The sequence below is a fragment of the Perca fluviatilis genome, chromosome 17, assembly GCF_010015445.1.
Source record: "Perca fluviatilis chromosome 17, GENO_Pfluv_1.0, whole genome shotgun sequence".
In the NCBI taxonomy this organism is placed as follows: Eukaryota; Metazoa; Chordata; class Actinopteri; order Perciformes; family Percidae; genus Perca; species Perca fluviatilis.
In genome coordinates, this window is record NC_053128.1 from 4,746,578 (window position 1) to 4,771,745 (window position 25,168).

General features: G+C 40.3%; 1 protein-coding gene across 3 annotated transcripts; it reads left to right on the forward strand.

The window, feature by feature from the left end:
* The first annotated feature begins 1,244 nt into the window (after positions 1–1,244).
* Positions 1,245–25,166, forward strand: dync2i2 (dynein 2 intermediate chain 2). Of its 3 annotated transcripts, none has more exons than XM_039779047.1 (9): positions 1,245–1,280; positions 7,947–8,207; positions 9,648–9,757; positions 10,116–10,273; positions 12,828–12,937; positions 13,366–13,536; positions 24,240–24,475; positions 24,570–24,727; positions 24,817–25,166. In XM_039779047.1, exons 1-9 carry the CDS (start codon positions 1,260–1,262, stop codon positions 25,053–25,055), a joined length of 1,464 nt encoding a protein of 487 aa, XP_039634981.1. In that variant the 5' UTR covers positions 1,245–1,259; the 3' UTR covers positions 25,056–25,166. The 3 variants fall into 3 exon arrangements, with proteins under 3 accessions (XP_039634981.1, XP_039634980.1, XP_039634982.1); XM_039779046.1 differs by lacking the exon at positions 1,245–1,280 and adding an exon at positions 6,642–6,893; XM_039779048.1 differs by lacking the exons at positions 1,245–1,280; positions 7,947–8,207 and adding an exon at positions 6,642–6,893.
* Positions 25,167–25,168: the final 2 nt, after the last annotated feature.

The window sequence follows — 25,168 nt, forward strand, 5'->3', positions numbered from 1 at the left end:
GACGGCATTTTTAAATAGTTTAGCCAGCGGTGTTTTTTTGCTGCCGGAGGCTCCACGCAGAGCTTTCTCCGTAGCATACAAGTGTGATGTGTGTGTGTGTGTGGGGAGCTAGTGAGAGAGTGACGGCGATTATCTCCGCAGCGAGTAGCGACTCTAGAGTCATATATATGTGAGAGAAACAAAGTGTCTGCCCTGTTCTTTCTGACCACGGTGGGAAATCTGGAGCAGTAAAAGTTAACTATCTCTTTGATATCATGTTGTTTACGGAGACGGAGAACCAGGAAATGAGTCGGGGTGAAAAGCCAACGCTACTAAGCCACCCCCACGGCAGTCGCTATGACGACCAGCCACACTGAGGCGGTACTAAAATCTGCAATGGAAAACGGACGCGCAGCGCGTCGAGGCGAGTAGAGGCGAGTCGAGCAGGTACCATGTAATGGAAAAACGCCAAATGCTAACAAATGGATTTTAAAATAAACCGTTTGGGATGACTCAGGTTTTAAGATAAGAAATTGCATGTGTTTTTGGATTGAATTTTTTTTATTAGTCTGCTGTTGCTGTTAGGACTGTTTGGGGCCACTGTTGGCACTACTTTGGCCCAAACAAATGGCACGTTTATTAGGATCTCAATTAGTTACGACCTGCAGTAATAGCCCTTTTCTTAAAGGTCCAGTGTGTAACATGTTTAGTTGTTCATTATCAAAATCTGTGTTGCCCATTCACAAACTTGTCCTTTTTTCATGAATATTTACCACCACCATCAATTCTAAGTATTCGTATTGGCTTGAAATTTTACATTTGCATTTGCATGAACTGCGCCATACTTGAAATATGTTAGCCGGTAAGGCTCCGCCTTTCATGGAGGCATACAGTCAAGGGAGAAGCTCATAGAGAGTCCATGAAAGCATCGGAACAAAATATTTCAGCAACGTTTTGCTCCTGCTCCTACGCTCATGGACTACATACGCTATCCGTCTCTGCAAGATTCGGAGTGATTCAGATTTCTCTTTGCGCAGCTACCAGAAGACTTCCAACTTTCAGACAGGTTGCTCACGTCACATCTACGTCGTCAAGCTCAGTTTGAAGCTGCGCAGTAACGCTCAGCCATCACCGGAAAAGTGCTTCTAATTGACTTCACTGGTCTCCGTCGAAGTCTATGGCGTCGCTGTGTCCATTTATTTCACTGTCTATGGATAAACTCACAGGTGCTGCTAACAGGTATCGTAGCTTCCCGGCCTGGCAAGTTTGAAGAAGGAAACATGGAGGACCACACCAAGGGGGTAAGCTTCGCTTCAGAACTCGAACCATCATGGCGCCATTTTGTTGCTAACTGGCCATCACCTCCTGTTAGCATTCCGCTTACCGCCATTTTTTTTTTACGTCACTTGACTGAGAATAACTTTACATCCGAAGCGTTTAAAGACTCGATTTGTCCATTGTTTAGTTCTAAAGAAACACAACAACGTATAAAAGGCTCCATTACCTTGTATCTCACGTTATGGCTCCGTAGCAGACGTTTTTGTAAAAATAGGCTAACGATTGTGTCATAACCAAGTGACTTACTGTCGCACAGTAGAGGAATTACCGTATAGTACAGGAGAAGCTCACAGGCAGTTTCGACTTACATTAGCTGTTTAGGTTTAATTACTAATGTTAACTAGCATGTTAGTTAGCAATAATTAGCCTGTGCTTATGTTATCTCCTTACATATACCTACACTCTCCGTCTCTGTAAGATTGGGAATGATTGAGATTTCTCTTGGCACAGCTACCAGAACACTTACAACTTTCAGACACGTTGCTCACGTCACATTTACGCTGTCTCTGTCAGTTGGAGGCTGCGCAGTAAAGCTGGCCATCACCGGAAAAGTGCTTCTAATAGCCTTCACTGGTCTCCGTCCAGAGCAACGGGGTCTATTGGTCCATTAACCCTTGTGTTGTCCTTCGGGTCCCAGTGACCCGAAGGACAACACAAGGATTATGTACTTCCATTTACTTTGTTGAGAATTGCTCTCTAAACAAGGGTTAATACAGCACCTTAGTACTTGTTTGTACAGCATTTTGGTCAGCTTAAACTGTGTTTAAATGTGTTCTAGAAATAAACTTTACTTACTTACTTTAAAAGAAACCGGTTTTAGAGAGCAATTCTCAACAAAGTAAACGGAAGTACATCATCCTTGTGTTGTCCTTCGGGTCACTGGGACCCGAAGGACAACACAACGGTTAATATATATGTCAATGGACCACACGTATTCAAAATCCAAATTTCGGGAAGGCGTTAGTGACGCTCATCCCGCTCGTCATTTCCGGGTTGGCACTCCACCAATCAGATTGGTTATTGAGTCCGACTGCTTGCCTTCCGATTCAACAAGTCAAATCGGCCCAAATGAAGGCCGACGGCTCCTCCGACTAACGACGGCATGGAACACACCGAACAGACTCGAGTCACCGACCTCGCCAGACTGTCCGACGGCTGATAATCGGGTTGATGTGTCAGCACCTTAACAATCACTTTTCACGTTCTGTACCCTTTTTTAAGGCTAAGTCAACGGTCCTGTTTTGTAGAAAGGTAAGATCTACTAATACTTATACTCACCTGCACAGACTAGTTCTATCCTGTCAACAACCGTAGAATAGCAACATTCAATTTATCAATCTATTTTATTGTATTGCTCTCATATTGTTCAGTTATGTGCAGGGTTCTAAATTAGCACCGTTTACCAGCCAAATGCTGGTGAAATATGCAAGTGGCTGGTAGATTATTTCACTCACCAGCCAAAAAACCCAATGGTAATCTATTGAATGGCTGGTAATATTTGAACATTCATTAGCCATTTGGCTGGTAGATGAAAATGTTAATTTTGAAGCCTGGTTATGTGTCCTCAGTAGTGGTGTTCTAATTTGTGGATCATGTATTCTGTTTATTTGTGTAGACCCTTAAAGGTCCAATGTGTGGGAATTTCTCCCAATCTAGCGTTGAAATCATATATCGCAATCAACTCTCGTGCCACACAGTTCAAAGTACGTATGAAAAAACAGCTACCGGTAGCAACTTATGGTTCAGTCCCTTCAGTGCCAACATAAACCTCTAACGTTGCCTATCATATTCTTAAAATAAAACATGTCATGCAATTGTCCCACCAACAGGTGGCAGACATCATATATATACCATCATATAAACATGGACATAGGAGAAAAACGTAGGGCTGAAACAATTGTTTTACTGCACAAGACCGGTTCAGAGCATAGGTTGAACGAGAGACGGTTTAGAAGAGGGTCTTTGGTTGGACATGGTTCAGAGCCTGGTGACCAATGACAGCTACTGTAAAGTCAGCTGATACAGCGCTGTGGAGATAGGTCTGGCAATGCAAGAATACTAGCAGGTTTACATTGGGATTCATCCAAAAAGATCATGTATCAGTGAAATTTCAAACTACAGACCATTTAAATAATTTTGAGGGGACAAAAGTTCACCTCAGTGTAAAGTGTCAAAAGACAATACCAGTAATACCCCAGGACTATACTCAAATACACTGCTTTTTGCATTGAATTTGGTTCACAAAACACTGGAATTCTTGTCAGTAAAACAATTGAAATATATTTGCACCAAGGCAACTAGTTGCACTAGTGCAAAGACGGTTTAACCCTAGCTTTGGATAATCTGTGGTATAGGATAATAAGGCTATCGTTAGCTCACAAGAATATTGAAAATGAGTAATAAAGTTACCGCTGCCGTGCCCTGTGCGTAAATTGTGCACAGCAGCAACTCTCTCAATTTGGGTACGCATATCAATCCTGCAATTGTGGTCACTCACTTTAATAAACTCAAAGAAAACAATTCCTGAAAGCTGTAGGCTACTACAAAACACTGAAAAGCTAGTGTTTTTTTTTTGTTTTCCTGGAGAAAAAGCAGAAGTGGATACTGGATCTCTCTCTGGACTTTTCTGCAACAGGATAGGCCTGACCCTTCTGAGAATGGCAACATCTTGAAATAATACCTAAGACTGACATCATGTCAGTATTTTTTGCTTTAGTCATCGTGTATTAGAAATACCTCTCTCTTTTATCCAAAGTAACCACACAATAAATATTGTTTATTTTGATGAACATGGCTCAATAATGTCATTTTTTTTTTTTAAGATTAGTTTTTGGGGCATTTTTAGGCCATTTAATGACAGGACAGCTGAAGAAATGAAAGGGGAGAGAGAGAGGGAATGACGAAGTCGAACCTGGGCCTGCTGCATGGAGGAGTAAACCTCTATATATGGGCGCCTGCTCTACCAACTGAGCTATCCGGGCGCCCGTCATGTGAGAACTTAATAACAAAACACAAATTTCCCATTTTTTATTCAATTCAATTCAATGTTATTTATAGTATCAAATCATAACAAGTTATCTCAAGACACTTTACAGATAGAGTAGATCTAGACCATACTATAATTTACAAATTACAATGACCCAACAATTCCAGTAATTCCCCCAAGAGAAAGCATTTAGTGCAACAGTGGCGAGGAAAAACTCCCTTTTAGGGAGAAACCTTGAGTAGTGACGAAAACTTCCTTTTAGGGAGAAACCTTGGGCATAGCAGGGCATAGCAGGGCATGGAGCAGGACCACAGCGACAGCGACAGGTGCCACCCTAATCCAAGTTAAACTGCGGGGCTAAAAAAACAACAAAGGACTCCGGACCCCCCAGATCTAAGTATAAGGAATACTTAAGAGTCTGATCTTAATCAGTCATGTTTGTTTTATTGAAGTAAATATATCATATGCTCAACCTACTTTGTTTTTTGAACATCTTTAATAATGTGGTTAATTATTTCTATTTTACTAGGGAAATCTTTCATTCATAAACAAAAATTCTCAGGTTCTCACCCTCATTCCCTCTTTTTTTGTGGAATTTAAGTCACTTCTTATCATTTAATTTGATAACTAATAAAAAAGCAACAAATGTAAATAATGTATATAATGTTATAACAATGTATTTAATGAGCTTCAGTAACACTATATTGATTATTTATCCTTTATTTAATATTATTGCAAAAGTTATTTACACATTTGACTCTTATAATTGTATATTTTTAAAATATAATTTTGTTATAATTTACTTATTTCTATACATTACTTATTATGTATTTATTATCTGATTAGGAATCAATTGTTGTGTATCTTTGTTTATATAGGTTCTTTATGTGTTTGTATATTTTATGTGATGTGTTTTCTGTTTGTTTTTGCTCTCGAACATTGTATCGTGTATTGTATGTAACTTATTTGGCTTTTTTGTAATTGATAATTGATGAATAAAATGTATTTAAAAATAAAAAATAAAAAGGCAGGCATCGTGTCGACGTAATATGTCGACGTGCCTCGTGGCCTGCCTTGTTCCGCCTCTGATTGGTTTACCCTGGTATTCTAACCAATCCCCTCTCCTCATGCCTAAACCTAACCACGTAGACACTGGTGCTGCGTTCCAGACACAATTTTTAGCCCGTAAGTTACGACTTCAAGTCAAGACTCACGACTTGGTAGCGTTCCAGGCAAAGTCACCACAAACCCTTCTAGCTAGCGTTAGCTAGCGGCTACCAATCGTTGACGTTAGCTAGCGATGATACTAGCGATTTCTAGTCGGCAACATATTTTGGGCTTCATTTAATAAACATAACCTGTAGTAGTATGTGTATTGTTTTGATTACAATGAGCGGAATTACTTTACGTTGCATATTTATGTCTATTTATTTATATTTCCAACTGTTAATCACCGGCGTCTGTACAGCATCAACAGCACCATTGTTGTTTATGTGTGTGACATCAAAACTGTAACTGGGAGTTCACGAGTAGCTAGTAGAAGTTACGTGTTTGACTGCCGCTCCAGTCCAGGGCACTTTCACGGGTAGAACGTTGTGAAAACACGAGTTACGGGTTGCCTGGAACGCAGCATGATAATCCATGCAAGGAGTTTTTACGTTTGAGTCTAACATTGATCTTAATTAATGTACATTCTGTAGCTCAGGAATAGAAACAATGTAACACTATTTTTTCTTGTAGGCTAATGCATCTTTCATTTTGGGAGGATTGGATTTCAGGTAATAATCTGGATATGCCAGTCGTGATTTATAGTAAAATTTAATATTTGGTTTGATTTTGGAGGACAACATTTTTTTATTTTTTGTTTAATAATAATCGCTAAATATGTTATACAGAAATGCAAATGCCTTAAAGCTATTCCACGTTTCACAACATTCCTTCCAAGAATTATCTTTTTTTTTTTAGATTCTTTAAAATTGATTATATCTAAAATGCTCTTTGTCTTTATCTAAGTGTTTATCAGACCTTGCATTTGATCTGACCCCAGGTAGAAATTAAGTAATTACTATTTCCATTGTATTTCTTTTCGTTATTGATTTATTTATTCTTTTTTTGTTATGGCTTTAATTGTATCTTCTGCACTTTGTTTATATTGCACTGTATTACTGACTATTCTGCTCAGTTTTCAAATTGTATCAATTTGAGAAATGTTTTTACGTTATAGAATTTGTATTCCGAAATATTGAATCATAAAAACAAATGCTGACACGTCTAGCGGATCCGATCTAGCATTTACTATTTCGTGCCTCTGGACATTCTCTCCATAACCAAGGTAACGTTAACACTAGCTTTGTGGAACATGGCTGTCAATGGCTCCAGCGCTAACTTTAGCTGTGTGAAAAGTGCCACGCAGTTCCTATTCTGTCAAACCTGTCTGAATGCAATACGCTAGTTAAAATAGTTGATGTTAACCTCAACCTTTCTTTAGTTTAAGTAAATCACTATCGCTAGCATGTTTACTGACGAAGCCGTGGATTCAGTGAGTATCCAGTCTCTGTGGAGGATATCTCAGCAATCGGCGCAGGAGTCGGTATGTTTGACCAACAGTGCAATAATGAACCAACTTTTCCTCCCAACGTGCTGTTGGCATGAATCACAATATACGTGATGCCTGTTGTTGCCAAATATGTGTACATGTAAATTAACGTTAATACAGAAACAATATTCTACCCACGGTCGTTAGCATTAGCTAGCTTACACATGTTACGTTCAGGTGTTGCTCGGAGAAGCCATAGATGTACAATAAGAAGCGCGTAACGAGCGATACCAACTTAACTTTACACTGCATCAAACAAAAGTAACTTTACTTAGTGCATTTGCCATAACGTTAACGTTACGTATAAAAAACAATCATACAAACAAACAAAATCCAAAGAAAAAAATCATACCCCAGGGAATCTACAATATATTATAATTTATTTAATAATCAGTTCAATTCATAGCACCAGAATATTCAGAATAAAATATATTCAAAACTTGGTGAACTTGTACTTCAGAGCTTCTAATTTCAAACATTAATTTACTTAAATCTTAAACACTGGAAAGAAAGATGTAGAGCCCCTGAACTTACATTTGTAGATGATATTTAACTGGCAGAAAAAGAAAGATTTATCATGAAATGTTTTCCTTCCTTGTCTGCCTAAGCTCCACCACACCAAAGACTTGAACTCAATGACATTGAACTTTGTAATTACAGACAACACTTAGCCTAACAATACTGATTCAATCAAATATGTATGTCCAGAATTTATATCTTGGGTCATATAAGGGGGAGAGGTATGTGAACGCACAGGTTCAGGCAAGGTCACAAAATTAATATTCGACATGTGTATTAAACTAACATTTGTTTAAAAAGAAATACATCCATACACATTTGTCAAAATTATGATCCAAACACCCTTCAAATATAGGATCTCTTGTTTTCTTTTCCATTAAAGGGGCCTTGATGTCTCGCCTCTCTAAACACAAAACATCAATATTGCACCTGCTTAAGTCTATTTCATTGTGAAACTCTTTGTGATTGCAATTACTATATTGATGTGCATTCCTAAATATGAGGGCTTTTAATTTGCTGGTATTCCAGAGAGGCTGCCAGACCAGAGTGGTGCACAGTGCTGAGGCAGAGGTCCAGACTGTGTTGGCTACTATCAGCTGTACCCAGACAGAGCCACAGTATCAGGCGAAAGGGCCGCTCTTCCAGCAAAACCATGACAAGCCAGAGCCGCCTGGCCTAAAGGATTTCATACAGCGGTCTGAGGACACGGTCATCAGAGAGTTGATCAGAAATGCCAGGAGTCACGCCTTTGATGAGTTCCAGGTGAACTGGGAAGATCACAGTCAGCTAGTAAGTAGGGCCAATCAATCAAACCAAAATGGTGTTTTCTGATTTCTTAGGCAGATGACAGCTTTGTAAGCCAAAGGCAAGGCAAGGCAGCTTTATTTATATAGCACATTTCAGCAACAGGGCAATTCAAAGTGCTTTACATAAAACATGAAAAAGCATTCAGAAAACAATTAAAAAGAATTTAAAAACATTCAAAGTCAAGAATAAAATTTACAGTGCAGTATAAGAATAAAAAAAAAAACGGTGAATCTGCATCTGTAGTTGTTCCTGATGACTTGATGTTTAAACTATTTTGGAGCACTTCTCTGGACACAGGCTGGGGTTGATCTTCATGGAGAGTTCTTTGTATGACACAAATGTTTACATGCAGTTTAAAAACCTGATTATATTCAGCAATACCCCAGTTTCTCAAAGACCTGGCTAAAATTTGAGTTCTCCTTTAGTCCTTTAGTACCCGGGGTATTTATGCATGTATACACACAGGGGAACTATGCAGTTTTTTTTAGCTTAATTTAACCTAACTGAACAGCTTCTGAGCCATTGGAATGGTTATATGACTTTTTTCGAGTTGAATGGTGGTCGTCTCGCTCCCCCCTAGCACCTGTGAGCGGAAAAACCACCCTTGAAACTTTTGGCCGGCGAGCCGGCGGCCTCAGCGTCAGGAAGTATCGCGTGATATCAGGTCTCGCGATGTAACGAATTGCTTCACGGCACTGCACACTTACGGCCATTCAGGAACCGGCTAACAAGGTAGCGATGGAGTTTTTCATACTATCGTCATGGCTGAGCCGGCAAAAAAGAAACAGAAAGCTAGGAAACCATTGTCGGAGGAACAGAGAAAGAGGAAACGGCAGACTGACCGAGAGAGGAGTCAGACACGAGTAAACATAGGAGCTGCCAAATATCTTTTCCGAAGAGGGGGAGCTATAGAGAAAACGGCGATGAAATGGATGAATGAAATTAAATGAAACTGCATAGCGCCCCTTTAACTGGGATAAGCTCGGGTTACGCATCTGCGCATGCTCCATAGGTTATGACTGCCCCTCCCCACTCTGCTGCATTGGTTTTTGACCCGGAAATAGAAGAGAGCAGTTGGAAGCACGGCACAAAAAATAACCGCAGCAACACAAGCTTTAAACCTTTAAACCCTCTGAGTACTACGACTGAAGAATGTACAGAAAATGTAAAACGCTGAAAAGTTCTCCCCGCTTTCCAAGTTTTTGATTTAGACAAAGGTCAACCTGAAGAAAAAGCCTTATTCCGACCAGTTGTACATTGGCAGAGCACCACCTACTGTACCAGAGGTAGAGTTACTCCCGTCATTCTTCCCCTCTCATGTATATGGGGAGAACTGGCGTAACCCAGTTATTCACTTAACCAGTGTAAGACACAGTTACTGCTGTGCATTTAAACACACTGAGTGTCCTTCCATGTTTGCAGGTTTCATGCCTCCATTGCCTTCAACATCCCGGCGCACAAGAGAGAGATCTTCATGTAACCAGTGTATCTTGGAGTTGTACAGGTTCAGTTATTGCCTGTGCCTACGGTCGGTATGTTACTGTTTCACTTAATGTACATTATATATAGAGTGTCAAAATGTGACGCCAATAGTCCCAACCCAGAACGTCAAAAAGTGACACCTAGAGTCCCGACCAAGCGTGTCTAAATATGACGCAAAAGGAGACTTTTTGCGTCAATGACAAACGCCAAAGGCACCTGACTGACTCAAGCGTCGCTTTTTGACGTGATGGGAGTGAGAATGTGTTGGATGTACTGAATGTTTTCACCTCACTTTTGTCTCTTATTTTTCAGATAACTGAAACATCAACAGGAAAGTGTTAGAAAGGAAAGCTTTTGTGTAGTCATCATGTGGTCAGTACGGGTCAAATGTCTGTTTTTGGTGGGCAGGATTGACGATGGAGACTGGAGCACTGAGAGATCTTGTGTTTGTACGTGGAACCTGGACCGCCGAGGCCTGAATCCCAAACAAGCTGATCTGGTCATAGATGTTCCCACTGCAGTCACCGCTCTGTGCTGTCACCCCAACCAGCCCGCTCTCATCGCAGGTACACTGCAAGTCTGTGCTTTCAAACCATGAACTGATTACACACTGTTTATGCATGCTTACAAAGTCTGAATCAGGTCAACTTGAGGAAAAGAGGACATTTTATTTGTCAGTGGCTTACATTACAAAATATTCTGTACCAATGGAGACTAGATGTAAAATTCCTGTAATCTGCGATTGGCTCTAGATGAATCCAAAGCAGAGTGGTACAAAACACAACTGTACATCATTCATTACTTCATTCAGTTCCTGGTGTGGTTTTTGTTATTCCACCCATAGTTTATATTTTCACAGATTTAGATTAGTTGAATTCATGCACTGTCAGCAGAATAATAGGAATATAAACTAGTGCTGTCAAACAATAAAAATATTTAATCTCGATTAATCGCATTAATGTCATAGTTAACTCGCAATTAATCGCATATTTTTATCTATTCTAAATGTCCCTTGATTTCTTTTTGTCCCATTATTTTTTTCTCATTTTAATGCTCTTATCAACATGGAGAAATGGATTGACTTGCTTTGCTTTTGTCGCCTGGCTTTGACGAGGGGGCTGAGATTTCGCATCAGCTGTGTGCTCGGCCATCAAGTGGTATTTCAGACTGGACGTGCTGCGATGATAGCTCAGTTCACAACGACAAAACACACAGATCACTTTGATCTTGTCAATGGAACTATCTGGCAACTTTTTAAAAGTAAACTTTCCATTCAGAATCTTATTGGCATCCATTTCGGTATCTTGCGCTCGCCTCCACTCAAAACATAACGTTAGCCTACTATTCTTTGGCTGGCTCACTGGTGTGGTGTTGTAGTTTTCTAACGTTACTATTTTTTGCAACAGCATGTGAAAAAAGAACTACAAAGTTTGCTAGGCCAAAAAGAACGTTAATCTTGCGATAAAAAAATTGACGGTGTTAAAATGGGTTTGCGTTAACGGCGTTAATAACGCCTTTAACTAACAGCACTAATATTAACGCCTCCCTTTGTTCTGACTTTGATTTAATGGCGCCTTTCATGAAAATGAAGGTCACCTTATATTCAGTTCAGGTCAATTCTATTTACAATAACAAATCCTAACAAGAGTTATCTCAAGACACTTTACAGATAGAGTAGGTCTAGACCACACTATAATTATACTATAAAACATACACCTAGCAACAAAGCACCAGTGATTAATAATGTGTTAATTAGTGAAACACAAAATAATGAAACTTACAATAAGCAACAAAGCATAGCAAAACTGTAAATTAAAATTGGTATAAAATAAGATGCAGTTGTTGCAGTTAAAGTGAGTAAGCTATTTTAAATTTGGGTTTTAAGAGCATTTTTGAATACTGTCAGTATGCGGATTTGAGTGGGCAGTGAGTTTCAATGTTTGGGTGCAGCATAGGACCCCGACTTTCGACAACCCCGATTTTCCACCAGGCGCGTCTGTTCTGCATTCCGGCTGTGCCCGACTCACAGATTTTATTGTCTCTAAAAGTACTTTACAGAACAATCACATGTTTATTGAGCTGTTATCTACCTTCAACTCCAAGCATTCCTGCAATTAAACTCCATGCCTTCTTTTCTGGTATTGTCCTTCTAAAAAGGATCTGTAATGTCTTATTATATGACTGTTATAGTGGCTTTATCAATGAATATTGAACAGATAATGGTTTTTGAGAGTGTAGCTAAGTTTTACTACTGTTTGAGCATTAGGTTGTCATCCATATCTGTATATCAGACAGGCAGTAAGGGTACTGAAGGGGAGTATAGAAGTGGGCTCAGTGATGGAGGAGGTAGATAATGAACAGGAGTAGCCCTAACGCTAAACCCTGGGGAACTCCAAGGTGAACTAGGGAGTTTTCTGACCAGTAATTCTAAATCTGTACAAAATGTGTACTATCTGCAAGGTAGGAGGCAATGATGATGATCTACGGGAAGCTAATGGAAAATAGTATAAAATGCTGCAGTGAGGTCAAGGAGGATAAGGATAGAGACAGAGTAGACCAGAATAAGCTGCACAGAGAAGGTTGTTGGAGATCTTACCCAGTGCTGTTTCTGTGCTATGTATGGGGCGAAAGCCAGATTTGTTCAAAAAGATAAAAAAAATTCTTGCATTACTCCAAGACGCAAAGGAGGTTAGCATCAGAATCAAACTCACCAGACTCCATTTAAAAAAACAGTACTTTTAGCATGTATAGAGCTGCATATTTTCACATGTAAATGGGTGAATTAACATGTGTCATGCATACAGGCAGAAATTTATGTGCTGTGGGGACATCTAAGAGGTGGACCAGTGAAGCTGTGGCTGATCTTCAGACGTGTTATATGAACATATTTGTTTCTGTATTTATTGTTGGTTTATTTCATATTCATGTTTAATATGTTTATGTATGCACCAACAACCAAGGCAAATTACTTTTTACTTACTTAGCAATAAATCGCTTTTCTGTTTCTGATTCTAAATGTAAAACGTGCAGCATGTAACTGCAATATTCAGTGTTTTTTTAAAGGAGTACTCCGTAATGTAGTATTGCACTTTGTGCGTGTGTTTGTGTGTGTATGTGCAGGGGGTCTGTACAGTGGAGAGGTGGTGGTCTGGGACACCAGTCAGACTCAGGACCCTTTGCTGGTCCAAACTGGGATGTCAGCAGACAGCCACAAAGAGCCTGTTTATCAGGTGAGTAGACAATCGGTTTGGCTTTCTATTGGAACTCTGCTGTCATCCAATCAGGGTGGTATAGGAGTCAAGGACTCTGATAATTGATACCATATGTAGGCTATTTGAGGCCAGTGGAGATGTCTACTGTCCTGTACTTTGTTTTGAGAGGCTTTAGCACAGTTGCAAGAATAAAATGGAACAAAGTGTCATCTTCATCTCCAAAACTGCTGGCATTGTTTTAAACCTTCAGAAATCTAAATCAGTATGCTCTTGTCTGTGATTATTCCGAGCATTTTTATGTTACTGTTGAGTCTGAAGAACTTCATTGCAATACTTTAACAAGATGGACTGTGTGTGTGTGTGTGTGTGTGTGTGTGTGTGTGTGTGTGTGTGTGTGTGTGTGTGTGTGTGTGTGTGTGTGTGTGTGTGTGTGTGTGTGTGTGTAGGTTGCCTGGGTGCCTCTGCAGAAGAAAGGAGAGTTTGGGGTGCTTAGTGCTAGTTCAGGAGGAAGGGTGCTACTGTGGATGGTGGACTCCGACAAGGGCAGGTTAGTCCTGAATGCTGCCTACGCCCTAGTACCACAGCAGGTTCCCCACAACAGCAGCACTAGCTTCAAGGTGAGGAAAAACACTGAAACCAAACAGTTTTCCTATTCCACAGAATTTAAGTGTTGAAGTAGGAAATGATACTAACACGCTGAACTAAGATGGTGAACATTGTAAACATTTCACTTGCTTAGCATCAACATTAAAGTGCATATGGAAAGTATTCACAGCGCTTCACTTTTTCCACATTTCATTATGTTACAGCCTTCCAAAATGGATCCAATTAATTTTTTTTTTTTTAAAAGGTTTGCAAATTTATTAGAAATAAAGAACGGAAATATAATATGTACATAAGTATTCACAGCCTTTGCTTTGTTGTGGCACCGTTGGCAGCAATTACAGCCTCAAGTACAGTACAGGCCAAAAGTTTGGACACACCTTCTCATTCAATGTGTTTCCTTTTTATTTTGTAATGACTATTTACATTGTAGATTCTCACTGAAGGCATCAAAACTATGAATGAACACATATGGAATTATGTACTTAACAAAAAAGTGTGAAATAACTGAAAACATGTCTTATATTTTAGATTCCTAAAAGTAGCCACCCTTTGCTTTTTTATTAATAAGGGAAAAAATTCCACTAATTAACCCTGACAAGGCACACCTGTGAAGTGAAAACCATTTCAGGTGACTACCTCATGAAGCTCATTGAGAGAACACCAAGGGTTTGCAGAGTTCTCAAAAAAAGCAAAGGGTGGCTACTTTGAAGAATCTAAAATATAAGACATGTTTTCAGTCCCTTACGAAAGGAAAATATATTTACCAATATATTACTTGAAATATATTGTAATATATTACAATATATTATTTTCCATTACATTTTACAATATATTATATATTGAAAAAACATGGACTAATATATTGATGATACATATATTATACAATATATTATATATTGCAATATATTGCAAAATATACAAATTATTGCCACTTTCATATATTCCAAAATAAATATCCACCATAATGTGTTCCCATTTATATGGGAAAACATATTGGTAATATATGTAAAGATATAGTTTCACATCTTTGTTTAATATATGGTAGAATATCTGTTAAATATATGGTAGAATACATTTTAAAAATATGTAAAATTATATGGAAACATATATGTACAGATATGTGTTTAATACATGGTAGAATATATTTTAAATATATGTAAACCTATATGGAAACATATATGTACAAATATGTGTTTAATATATGGTAGAATATATTTTAAATATATGTAAAATTATATGGAAACATATGTACAGATGTGTTTAATATATGGTAGAATATATTTTAAATATATGGAAACCTATATGTACAAATATGTGTTTAATATATGGTAGAATATATTTTTAATATATGGCATACATAATTTTTGCCCGGTGTCTTAACGTCTGTTTCAGAGGACCAGAAAGCAGAGCAGACATATCAGTAGCACCGAAAGGAGGCGCCGAAATCCGCGTTGCTATTCGGTCCGGTAGATACAGGTCGTGAAGGCACCTGTGTCGTATTAGCACCGGATTTCGGTAACCAACCCTATTCAGGAAGAAGATTTTTATTAGTAAATGTAAAACGTGGAGGCAGGGAATAAAGGACCCAATCGCAGAGAGCAGGCAGGAAGGCAATTTATTAACAAAAACACGGCAGCACTAAGGCTGGTAAAAATCCAGGGAAAAATACAAAAAAGGCACAAGGCTGAAACAAACTGACAGGATAGGAACTAACTCAATAGACAGGACCAGGACACAAACTAGCAGGGAGAGGAACACAAACTCACGCAGGCAAGACAACAGACACAAAAGAATCTGACAAGACACAAAGGGAAACACAGAGGCTAAATAAACTAGTTAACGAGCAAACACAGGACAGGTGACACCAGGGCAGGGAACAGGTGGAGCACATTAGACAATCACACAGGCGGGAAAACACAGGAAGCAGAACTATACATGACAAGAAAGAAAACTGACTATCACAATAAAACAGGAAACAGAACATAATACAAAACAAGACCGAAAATCACTCAATGACAAGGAGACAAAACCCACAGTACAAAAACAATACATAGGGACCTACATTAAAGGGGTGATAGAATGATTTATAGGGTATTTCACACTGTTCCTTATGGTCTCCGCTCCGCGGCTGGCTGCCGGCATAACTATAATATATTTAGGGCCCGAGCGCCGACAGCGGCGAAGGCCCTATTAAAACTGAAGGAATTATTATTATTATACAAATGAATTGGCTTTTTGAGGGGCTTAACATATTCAAAAACTCAACAAAATTGGCAGTCGCATCAAGTCTGGTGAAAATGTATGTATTTTAAGGGTTTCGGGAATAGGTGCGCAAAAATGGCTCGCTAGCGCCCCCTACAAAGTTAAAGAAATTGAGCCCCTGCAGTGCGTTTAGCGTAGACTCACGAAAGTTAAGATGTACAAAATACGTCATTGGAGCCATACCCTAAACCCAACAGGATGTCCGCCATTTTGATTTCAAAGTTCGAAATTAGTGCGATTTTGGCCACTTTAACGAACTCCTCCTAGAGATTTCATCCGATCAACTTCAAACTTGGTCTGTATCATCTCAACACCTTAAAGATGAAAAGTTGTTAAAAGAAAAACTTCGTCATAGGGCGTGGCCGTGGCGGGGCGGCCATTTTGAGTGTTTAGCGATGAACAAAGAAGTTGTTGTAACTTGAGTGTATGTTGTCGTATCTGCCCAAAATTTCTCACAATTGACAAGGGTCCAGGCCTGAGGACACCTACAGGCCAAAATTGACTTTTAGTCATAGTGTAAGGTGTCATTGAATTCAGCAGAAAGTTCCTTATTCATTGATGATGGTTTGGCCCACCTCCTATGCTTAAGCCACGCCCCCTTTTATAACTAATGACCCGTTTGACATAGACCCTTGTGTGAGGTATCATTGAACTCAGCAGAGACTTCCTTCTTCATTGGTGATTGTTTGGCCCGCCCCTTTGTGCTTAGCCACACCCTTTTTTATAAATGGTGACCCGTTTATGGTAGAGTCTTATGTGAGGTATCAATGAACTCAGCAGACTTAGATTTTTATTGGTAAAGGTTTGGCCCGCCCCCTATATTTTGGCCACGCCCCATTTCATAGCTAATGAACTGTATGACGTAGAGTCTTGTGTGAGGTATCATTGAACTCAGCGGGGAGTTCCCTTTTCATTGGTGATGATTTGCGGCGTCTGAGTGCCGCCCAAATGCACGGTCGCAAGAAGCGGTGTCCGCCGGTAACCCTGACGCACGCAGAGGCGCGAGGGCCTGTCCATCGCTGCTCGCAGCTTTAATTACAGTTTGAATTTCATCACGACACTTATATCACAGCTACCCCAAGGTCTTACAAAGCTATGTGTTCCATTCAATACAATGGGAAAATATCGTGGCTAGCTAGCTACACTTTCGGCATAACTATTGAAATTGAAATTGTTTATTTAACCCTTGTGTGGTCCTTCGGGTCCCAGTGACCCGAAGGACAACACAAGGATTATGTACTTCCGTTTACTTTGTTGAGAATTGCTCTCTAAACAAGGGTTAATACAGCACCTTAGTTCTTGTTTGTACAGCATTTTGGTCCGCTTAAACTGTGTTTAAATGTGTTCTAGAAATAAACTTTACTTACTTACTTTACAAGAAACAGGGTTTAGAGAGCAATTCACAACAAAGTAAAGGGAAGTACATAATCCTTGTGTTGTCCTTCGGGTCACTGGGACCCGAAGGACAACACAAGGGTTAAGAGGATAACCCCTTGAGATGAAGCATCTCGTTTTCGAGGGGGTCCTCGAGACAACGGACAATAAGACAAGGACAATACAATACAGCACTTATACATTCACACTCACTAGAGCTCTCCCTCATCACACCCCACCCACCCGCTCCACCGACTCCTTGAAATCAAGTTTGTATATAATACATATTCCAGTATTAGGAAACATGACAAAATTTTGCCCATACATACACATATGCATATACATACATATACACACATATATACATACATACATACATACATACATAATATTAATATGCACACCTGCACCCATACTCATGTATACACATAAATAAAGAGGACAAAAAGTATCCCAAATATTTGAACATCTATACCTGAGGAAAAAATTTACAGTAAGAGTTTGCATATACATAAGTAAAGACCGATGTTTTGAAGGAGTGCAAAGAAGTGACAGATCTTAGAGACCAAGGCAGGCTATTCCAGTCTGAAGAGGCTTTAAATTTAAAGGCACGTCTGCCACTTTCTTTATAGATGTTTAGCACAGTGAAAAAGGGATATTCAGTGTGTCTCAATCTATAGCTAGGTCTGTATGGAATTAAATATTCCTTCAGATAAGAAGGATATTCAGAGTACACACATTTAAAAATAACCTGGTACCAGTGATACTGTCTTCTGGCTTTTGGTGATAATAAGTTCAGTGAGTCATACATTACACAGTGGTGAGTATTAAAAGGACATCTCAGCACAAATCTGCATATATTATTAAAAGCAACATTTAATGGTTTAAGATTTAATTCTGATGTGTTTTGGTAAACAACATCTGCATAGTCTAATATAGGATATATTAATTGTGACACAATTCTTAACCTAATCACTTGAGTGAAACAGTTAATAGAGCGATACAATATTCGTAAATTACAGTTGATCTTTTTTACAACAGAATTAATATGATACCTAAAGGAGAGTTTTGAATCAAGCCAAAGGCCCAGATATTCAAGCCAAAGGCCCAGATATTTAAGTTCGTCAACTTGTACAAGTGAGGTATCGTCTAAACATTTGAGTGAAAGATTGTTATCTTGATTCAATGTAGCGTATCTGGTGGGAAACAGTATGCTATATGACATTTTCTTATTCAGTAGAAGGTGGATGGATAGGAACCAAAGTTGAATAGCATTGAAGTTAGATTGCAGTGAGGATTGAATCTTAGAGACAGACACATTAGATGTATAGATCACTGTGTCATCTGCATATAGATGAATATTACAGTCTGAGCATATTTGAGGAAGATCATTAATAAATAAAGAAAATAGGAGAGGCCCTAAGGAAGAGCCTTGAGGGACACCTTTCTCCATTATTAAGGACTGTGATACACAACCATGAACAGAGACATACTGACGTCTACAATGAAAATAAGAATTAAACAAAGAAGAGAATGTTTAGAAAGGCCTATCGCATATAATTTGTCAAGAAGCATATAGTATATTTACAGTTTGAATTTCGTCACGCCACTTATATAAAATCTACCCCAATGTCTTATAAAGCTAACAATGGTGTCAGATTTCAATTTTATAAATTTTTGTGAATTTCAGAGGAATTCTAAGAGGAGGCTAGCAAGCTCTCATTGATAGAGCGCCATCCATCTATCAATGAGACTTGCGGACAAGAGTCGTCGACCGATCGTTTGTTTAAATAACTCAACACACATAATTACACACATTATAAGAGATTGCAGGCGTAACAAGCTCGCTGACCGCACTCTCACTCACGCACACCGGCCATTTAGCAGGAAGAGGGGAGCTGCAGGCTCTGGAGCTCTGTCAAGGCAGCGGTGTTTGGTAGTGCATTCACCCAAAAAACGGTGACTTTGCGCGGGTATAGAGTGCCGTGGGCTGCCAGCCGTGACGGAGCTCAATCGATCTCACAGCAGGCCGGGGTCTGTGAAGGAAGGCAGGCCAGGCGGCGAGGCAGCAACACAGACCGCACCGGCCACTGAACTCAGACACACAGTCGGACAAAATTTGCAATTAGACATACATTTTTGTAAAACTGCCCATATTTGACCTCTATGTAGTTGATTTCTCGCATAAAAAAGTCTCAGAAGTGAATTGAATGGTAACATAGCAGATGAACAAAGTATACAATTTCTGAGATCTGCACGACCTACATTTAGAAGACTAACTGATCTCAGGTCAGTTGTGTAGCCTATGTAAATGTTGGGGCGTGACAAAGAGAGAGACTAGAGCCAAATGAGGAGGAGCCGCCAAGTTGACGTCAACTAGGCGGCTTGTTGAGATTTGCCTGTTTTCAGAGGCATTTTCAAATTGTGAGATTTGCAGAGGAAAGAGGTGTCAATGGGATTTAGCGGTTCTATGTATGTCCTGGTTACCCACTAAACTGTCATTATTCAACTATGACAAGGTAAAATCGGTTTTGCATTCTATCACCCTTTAAACAGAAGTATACAAATAGGGAAACAGAACCTAATACGAAAACAGGATTACACATAACAGGGAACAGAAATACAAAGCAAAACACCGAAACCATGACAAAATGTTCCAATTAATGATCCAGGCAGCACATTTTCGTCTCCCTCCTTCATTTTACAGTCGAATGGTGGCTAGAATGGCTCTGGGTCAAAGTTCAATATGGAGTGGATTAATCTGCGTTATTTTCTTTCTTTTTTTAAAATTAAATGATCGAAATTAACGCGTTATTTTGACAGCCCTAATATAAAGACAAACTATTACATGTAAAAATATAGTGCCCTTCCCTTATTGCAATCAAGACCTTGCAATATATATAGGCTATCAATATATAACCATATATGGTATATGCATATATGGCAATATATTGGAAAATATAAATATTAAATCACATATATGGGAATATAGTGCCCAATATATCACATATTTTCCAATGTACTGCAATATATTTTGGTTTCGTAAGGGGTTATTTCACACTTTTTTGTTAAGTACATAATTCCATACGTGTTCATTCATAGTTTAGATGCCTTCAGTGAGAATCTACAATGTAAATAGTCATGAAAATAAAGAAACACTTTGAATGAGAAGGTGTGTCCAAACTTTTGGCCTGTACTGTATTTTGGAATATGAAGCCACAATCTTGGCACACCTATCTTTGGCCAGTTTCGCCCATTCCTCTTAACAGAACCTCTCGAGCTCCATCAGGTTGGATGGGGAGCGTCGGTGCACAGCTATTTTCAGATCCCTCCAGAGATGTTCAATGGGATTCAAGTCTGGGCTTTGGCTGGGCCACTCTAGGACATTCAGAGTTGTCCCGAAGCCACTCCTTCAGTATCTTGGCTGTGTGCTTAGGGTCGTTGTCCTGTTGAAAGATGAACTGTCGCCCCAGTCTGAGTTCAAGAGCGCTCTGGAGCAGGTTTTCTTCCAGGATGTCTCTGTACATTGCTGCATTCATCTTTCCCTCAATCCTGACTAGTCTCCCAGTTCCAGCCACTGAAAACCATCCCCACAGCATGATGCTGCCACCACCATACTTCACTGTAGGGATGGTATTGGCCAGGTGATGAGCAGTGCCTGGTGTCTTCCAAACATAACTGAATTTACCACAGGTGGACTCCAATTAAGCTGTAGAAACATCTCAAGGATGATCAGTGGAAACAGAATGCACCTTAGCTCAATTTGAGCTTGATCGCAATGGCTGTGAATACTTATGTACAAGTGATTTCTTCGTTTTTTATTTTTAATAAATTAGCAAAAATCATGGGTTATTATGTGTAGAATTTTGAGGAAAAAATTAATTGAATCCATTTTGGAATAAGGCATCTAGCCAGAGCCGATCCGCCCTATACGCTCACTACGCAAGCTGCGTAGGGCCCCGCAAATTACTCGAGGCCCCGCCTCCCCCTCGTGTCATAGCGCGTCAATTAATGTTTACAACGTCCATGACAAAATAAAGCGAAACTATCCTTCTGGTCACGAAAAGAGGAAAAAAAAAACACCATGAGAGTGAATTGTGGGAACAACAATCAGGTAAACTTGTGTTCTCTCCTCTCCAAGTTTGATGTCAGCAAAGTAAAGTTATGTTTATGTGCATTTCTATTGTTTTTTTCGGTCTTGCTAACCTAGCTGGGCAGGCAGGCAGTGCATCTCTCGGTCTGTGTCACTTCCAGGGCTGTGTTTTTTGACTTTGTGCCTGACAAAAGTGAGAGTAAAATACAATTATTTATTATGTTTGATAAACGACAAAGTGCAACGGTGTTTGTTTACTGCAGCTCGGAAAAGATAACCGCGTCGGGTGTGTTATCATGCGTCAAGGCCATTTTACAGTTGTGCGTCAAATCGACGGCGCAGGGTCCGGCGTAGACGCAGACCCCTCTGCGTCTACGCCGGACCCTACGCCGTAGCCTGACGTGCACCTGTCAGTACCCGATCCGTTCCACCTGCACAATCCGTTCTGCGCATGTGCAAGATGACACGTATGCCATGACGTAGGCGCAGATGATAATGCTGCGTTCATGCCACCTCGAAATAACAGGCACCGCCCCACTGGTTACTTTGTTTCTGCAGCTAGATTCAGTCTAAAATAACGTTAAGTCAAACTTAATGGGAAAAGCAGGCTACAGCTAAATTAAGACATTACAGTAATAACAATAAAGACAAGTATTGAGTGATTGTATTTTAAATGAGCACAAGTAAAGTAGAACTGACGTAACAGCTGTTATATATGTTAACGTTTATTTTCAAGTTTTATTTTGAGGGTCTTTTAAAGTTTACATGCTGTCTCTGCTAGCGGTTAGCCGAATTAGCTGTTAGCTAAACTAACGTTAGCTTAACTGTGGAGGCTAACGGCAGACCGCTGCAATCAGCTAGCGGTTAGCCAAATTAACCGTTAGCTAAACTAACGTTAGCTTCCCAGTGGAGGCTAACGGCAGACCGCTATAATCACCTAGCGGTCCGCCGAATTAACCGTTAGCTAAACTAACGTTAGCTTCCCGGGGGAGGCTAACGGCAGACCGCTATAATCACCTAGCGGTCCGCCGAATTAACCGTTAGCTAAACTAACGTTAGCTTCCCGGGGGAGGCTAACGGCAGACCGCTATAATCACCTAGCGGTCCGCCGAATTAGCTATTAGCTAACTAACGTTAGCTGGAGGCTAGCGTGTGAACATCTTGCGCATGCGCAGAACGGATCGTGCAGGTGGAAGCGGTGCCGTTATTCCAAGGTGGTGGTGGAATGAACGCAGCATTATCATCTGCGCCTACGTCATGGCATACGTGTCATCTTGCACATGCGCAGAACGGATTGTGCAGGTGGAACGGATCGGGTACTGACAGCACCTCTCGAAAAATGTAACTACACGTCGCAGCGACGCACGTAGCTCGGCCGTGGCTTGGTAGCGTTGCATTTCTCCCGACTCATTTCCTGGTTCTTATTCTCCATAAACAACATGAAATCAAGGAGAGGGTTAACTTCTCCTGCTACATATTTCCCACTGTAGTCAGAAAGCACAGAGGAGACACTTTGTTTCTCTCACTATGACTCTAGAGTCGCTACTCGCTCCGAGCTCCGAAGATAATCGCCGGCACTCTCTCACTTCTCTCTACCACACACTCCCCACACACACACACGCAGCTCGACGCACACACCAGCGCACAAGTATAAACATCAGGCCACTTTTTAAGGCTACGGCGAGAGCTCTGCGTGGAGCCGACGCACAACTATACAAAGGCCTTTAGGCGCGTGCACGAAATGAAACGCGCATTTTTCAAGCAGAAATATATGTGAAGACCAGACAGACTGTAGGCTACAATATATGGGCGTGAATGATGGCACTCCTCATCAAAGTACACATTATACATACTTTTAAGACACTGATTATCTAGTCTCAGACAATGTGTAGTTAAAAACTCTAAACAACACTACTTATGCAAGATGGAAAGCAATGTATTGACACTTTGACATTGATTTATAGGCTATATTGAATTTAAAATGTTGATTAGCTGGACATACTGGTCAATATGGATGCACATCCCTCAGTAAATAATAACCAAATTTTTTAAAAATAAAAATTTAACACTGCTTTTACGCTATGGCAAGCCATTTTAGCTTTTATTCATATTACAGTTTATGCATTTTGATATCAAGAATTCGTTCTTTTACTATTTGCAAAGTGAATTCTTGATTATTTTATTAGTAGGGTCCCTTAGTTAATTTTTATTTACCAATGTTTTGTTTTTTTTTAATTCTTTTTTGATATCCCATGTTACAAAAGTTAATTCTTGATATCACTCACCGGAATTATTGATATCTGCGCAATACGTTCACTATTTAAATATTACAAGAGCCAAGCCATAGTATAAATAGTATTTTATATTTGAAAATGTATAAAAGGAAATTGGGAGCCAGTTTAATTGGGTCTGATGCAGCTTATAAAAATGAGTTATCTATAATTTGCAGGTGCTATGCTTAAGTTTGTCAGTAGAGGAGATGCTGGATCATCAGCCAGTACAAGCACAGACTCAGCTGTTACACATCCAGCCTCCACAGCCAGTACTAGCACAGACCCAGTACAGCCAGCTTCAGCAAAAACAGCACAGCAGTCTTCAGCAAGTACTAGCAACACAGGCCCAGGTGAACTGGTGACTGTGTGGCAATGGCAAATGGTTTACATAGCTCACGGCATCACGGGTCAGGTAGAGGGCCCCTTAGCAGAAGTTTGCTTAGGGCCCCAGGGAGGTCAGGATCGGCACTGCATCTAGCTCAGAGTACTGCTGGGGCTAACGACAGCCTCAGAGCTGCTAGCATGGCTGTAGAGCTGTTTTATCACTTAAATGCATCTATTCAATTAATTATTAAACATAGACATTCTGCTCTTGTATACAGGGCACATACAGAGATTGCTGTGTGTGCAATCTCTGTGTGAATAGTGATGGTATTTTAATAAACGTTATTTGTTGATCAATGCATCCTAAAAAGTTTTGTGTTGCCCGTAGGCCCGAGGCAGCAGCAGCACTGTGGGTATCACCTCCCTGGCTCTGTCTCCCTGGGACTCTGACACCTTCTTAGTGGGTTCTGAGGGCGGCTTGTTGCTTAGATGCTCCTTCAACTCCCAGACGATGGCTGCGGTGTCCTCCGAAGGCCAGAGTGTAACACTGAAAGCCCCAGCGGTCTTCCCATTTAGGCCCTGCAGCGGCCCCGTCCACTCCATACACTGCTCCCCTTTCCACAGGTCACAGCTCTGCTCACCGACCAAACACATTATCATTACATTACATTAGTGCTCAACAGTGACTTTTTCTTAACGTGTCTTGTGTTGTCTGCAGGAACCTTTTTGTGAGTGCAGGGACTGATGGTCTGGCCCACCTCCACTCTCTGCTGCAGGCCAACCCGCTACTCTCTCTCAGGGTTTCAGACGGCTACGTGTTTCAGGTGCAGTGGTCTCCAACCAGACCGCTGGTTTTTGCAGCAGCCACGGGACAAGGTACAGTATAAATAAATAATTGTGACTTCAAGCTGGATTTATACATCAGATTCAATCCTTGTTGACTTTCTGCACTGTGCATCTCTAAGGTGATGTGCAGATATTCGACCTGGGCCACAGGTCCCTCAGGCCAGCAGCCACCATCGAGCAGGGAGGTGCGGACCAAGCTGCAACTTGTTTGGCCTTCAACTGCCAGAACACTCACCTCTTGGCAGTGGGGAAAACAGATGGGACAGTTAGCGTTTGGCAGCTGAGCCACGATTTGACGGAGCAGCGCCATAGAGAGAGCAGCCAGCTGGAGCAGATAGCCAATCAGGTGGCAGAATGAGACATATTAACCTGGGATAGCTCAAGGCAGCTGCATTGGACTTATGTTTTACATTAAAACCCATAAAAGATGACAGAATTGTGGAAGTGAAATAAAAACAACAGTAGAGTTTC

Excerpts from the sequence above, each read along its gene's own strand:
- dync2i2 (XM_039779046.1), top strand. The coding sequence starts at position 6,816 with ATGTTTACTGACGAAGCCGTGGATTCAGTGAGTATCCAGTCTCTGTGG. Across the intron at positions 12,938-13,365 it reads ACAAAGAGCCTGTTTATCAG|GTTGCCTGGGTGCCTCTGCA; the intron begins GTGAGTAGACAA and ends GTGTGTGTGTAG. Across the intron at positions 13,537-24,239 it reads ACAGCAGCACTAGCTTCAAG|GCCCGAGGCAGCAGCAGCAC; the intron begins GTGAGGAAAAAC and ends TGTTGCCCGTAG.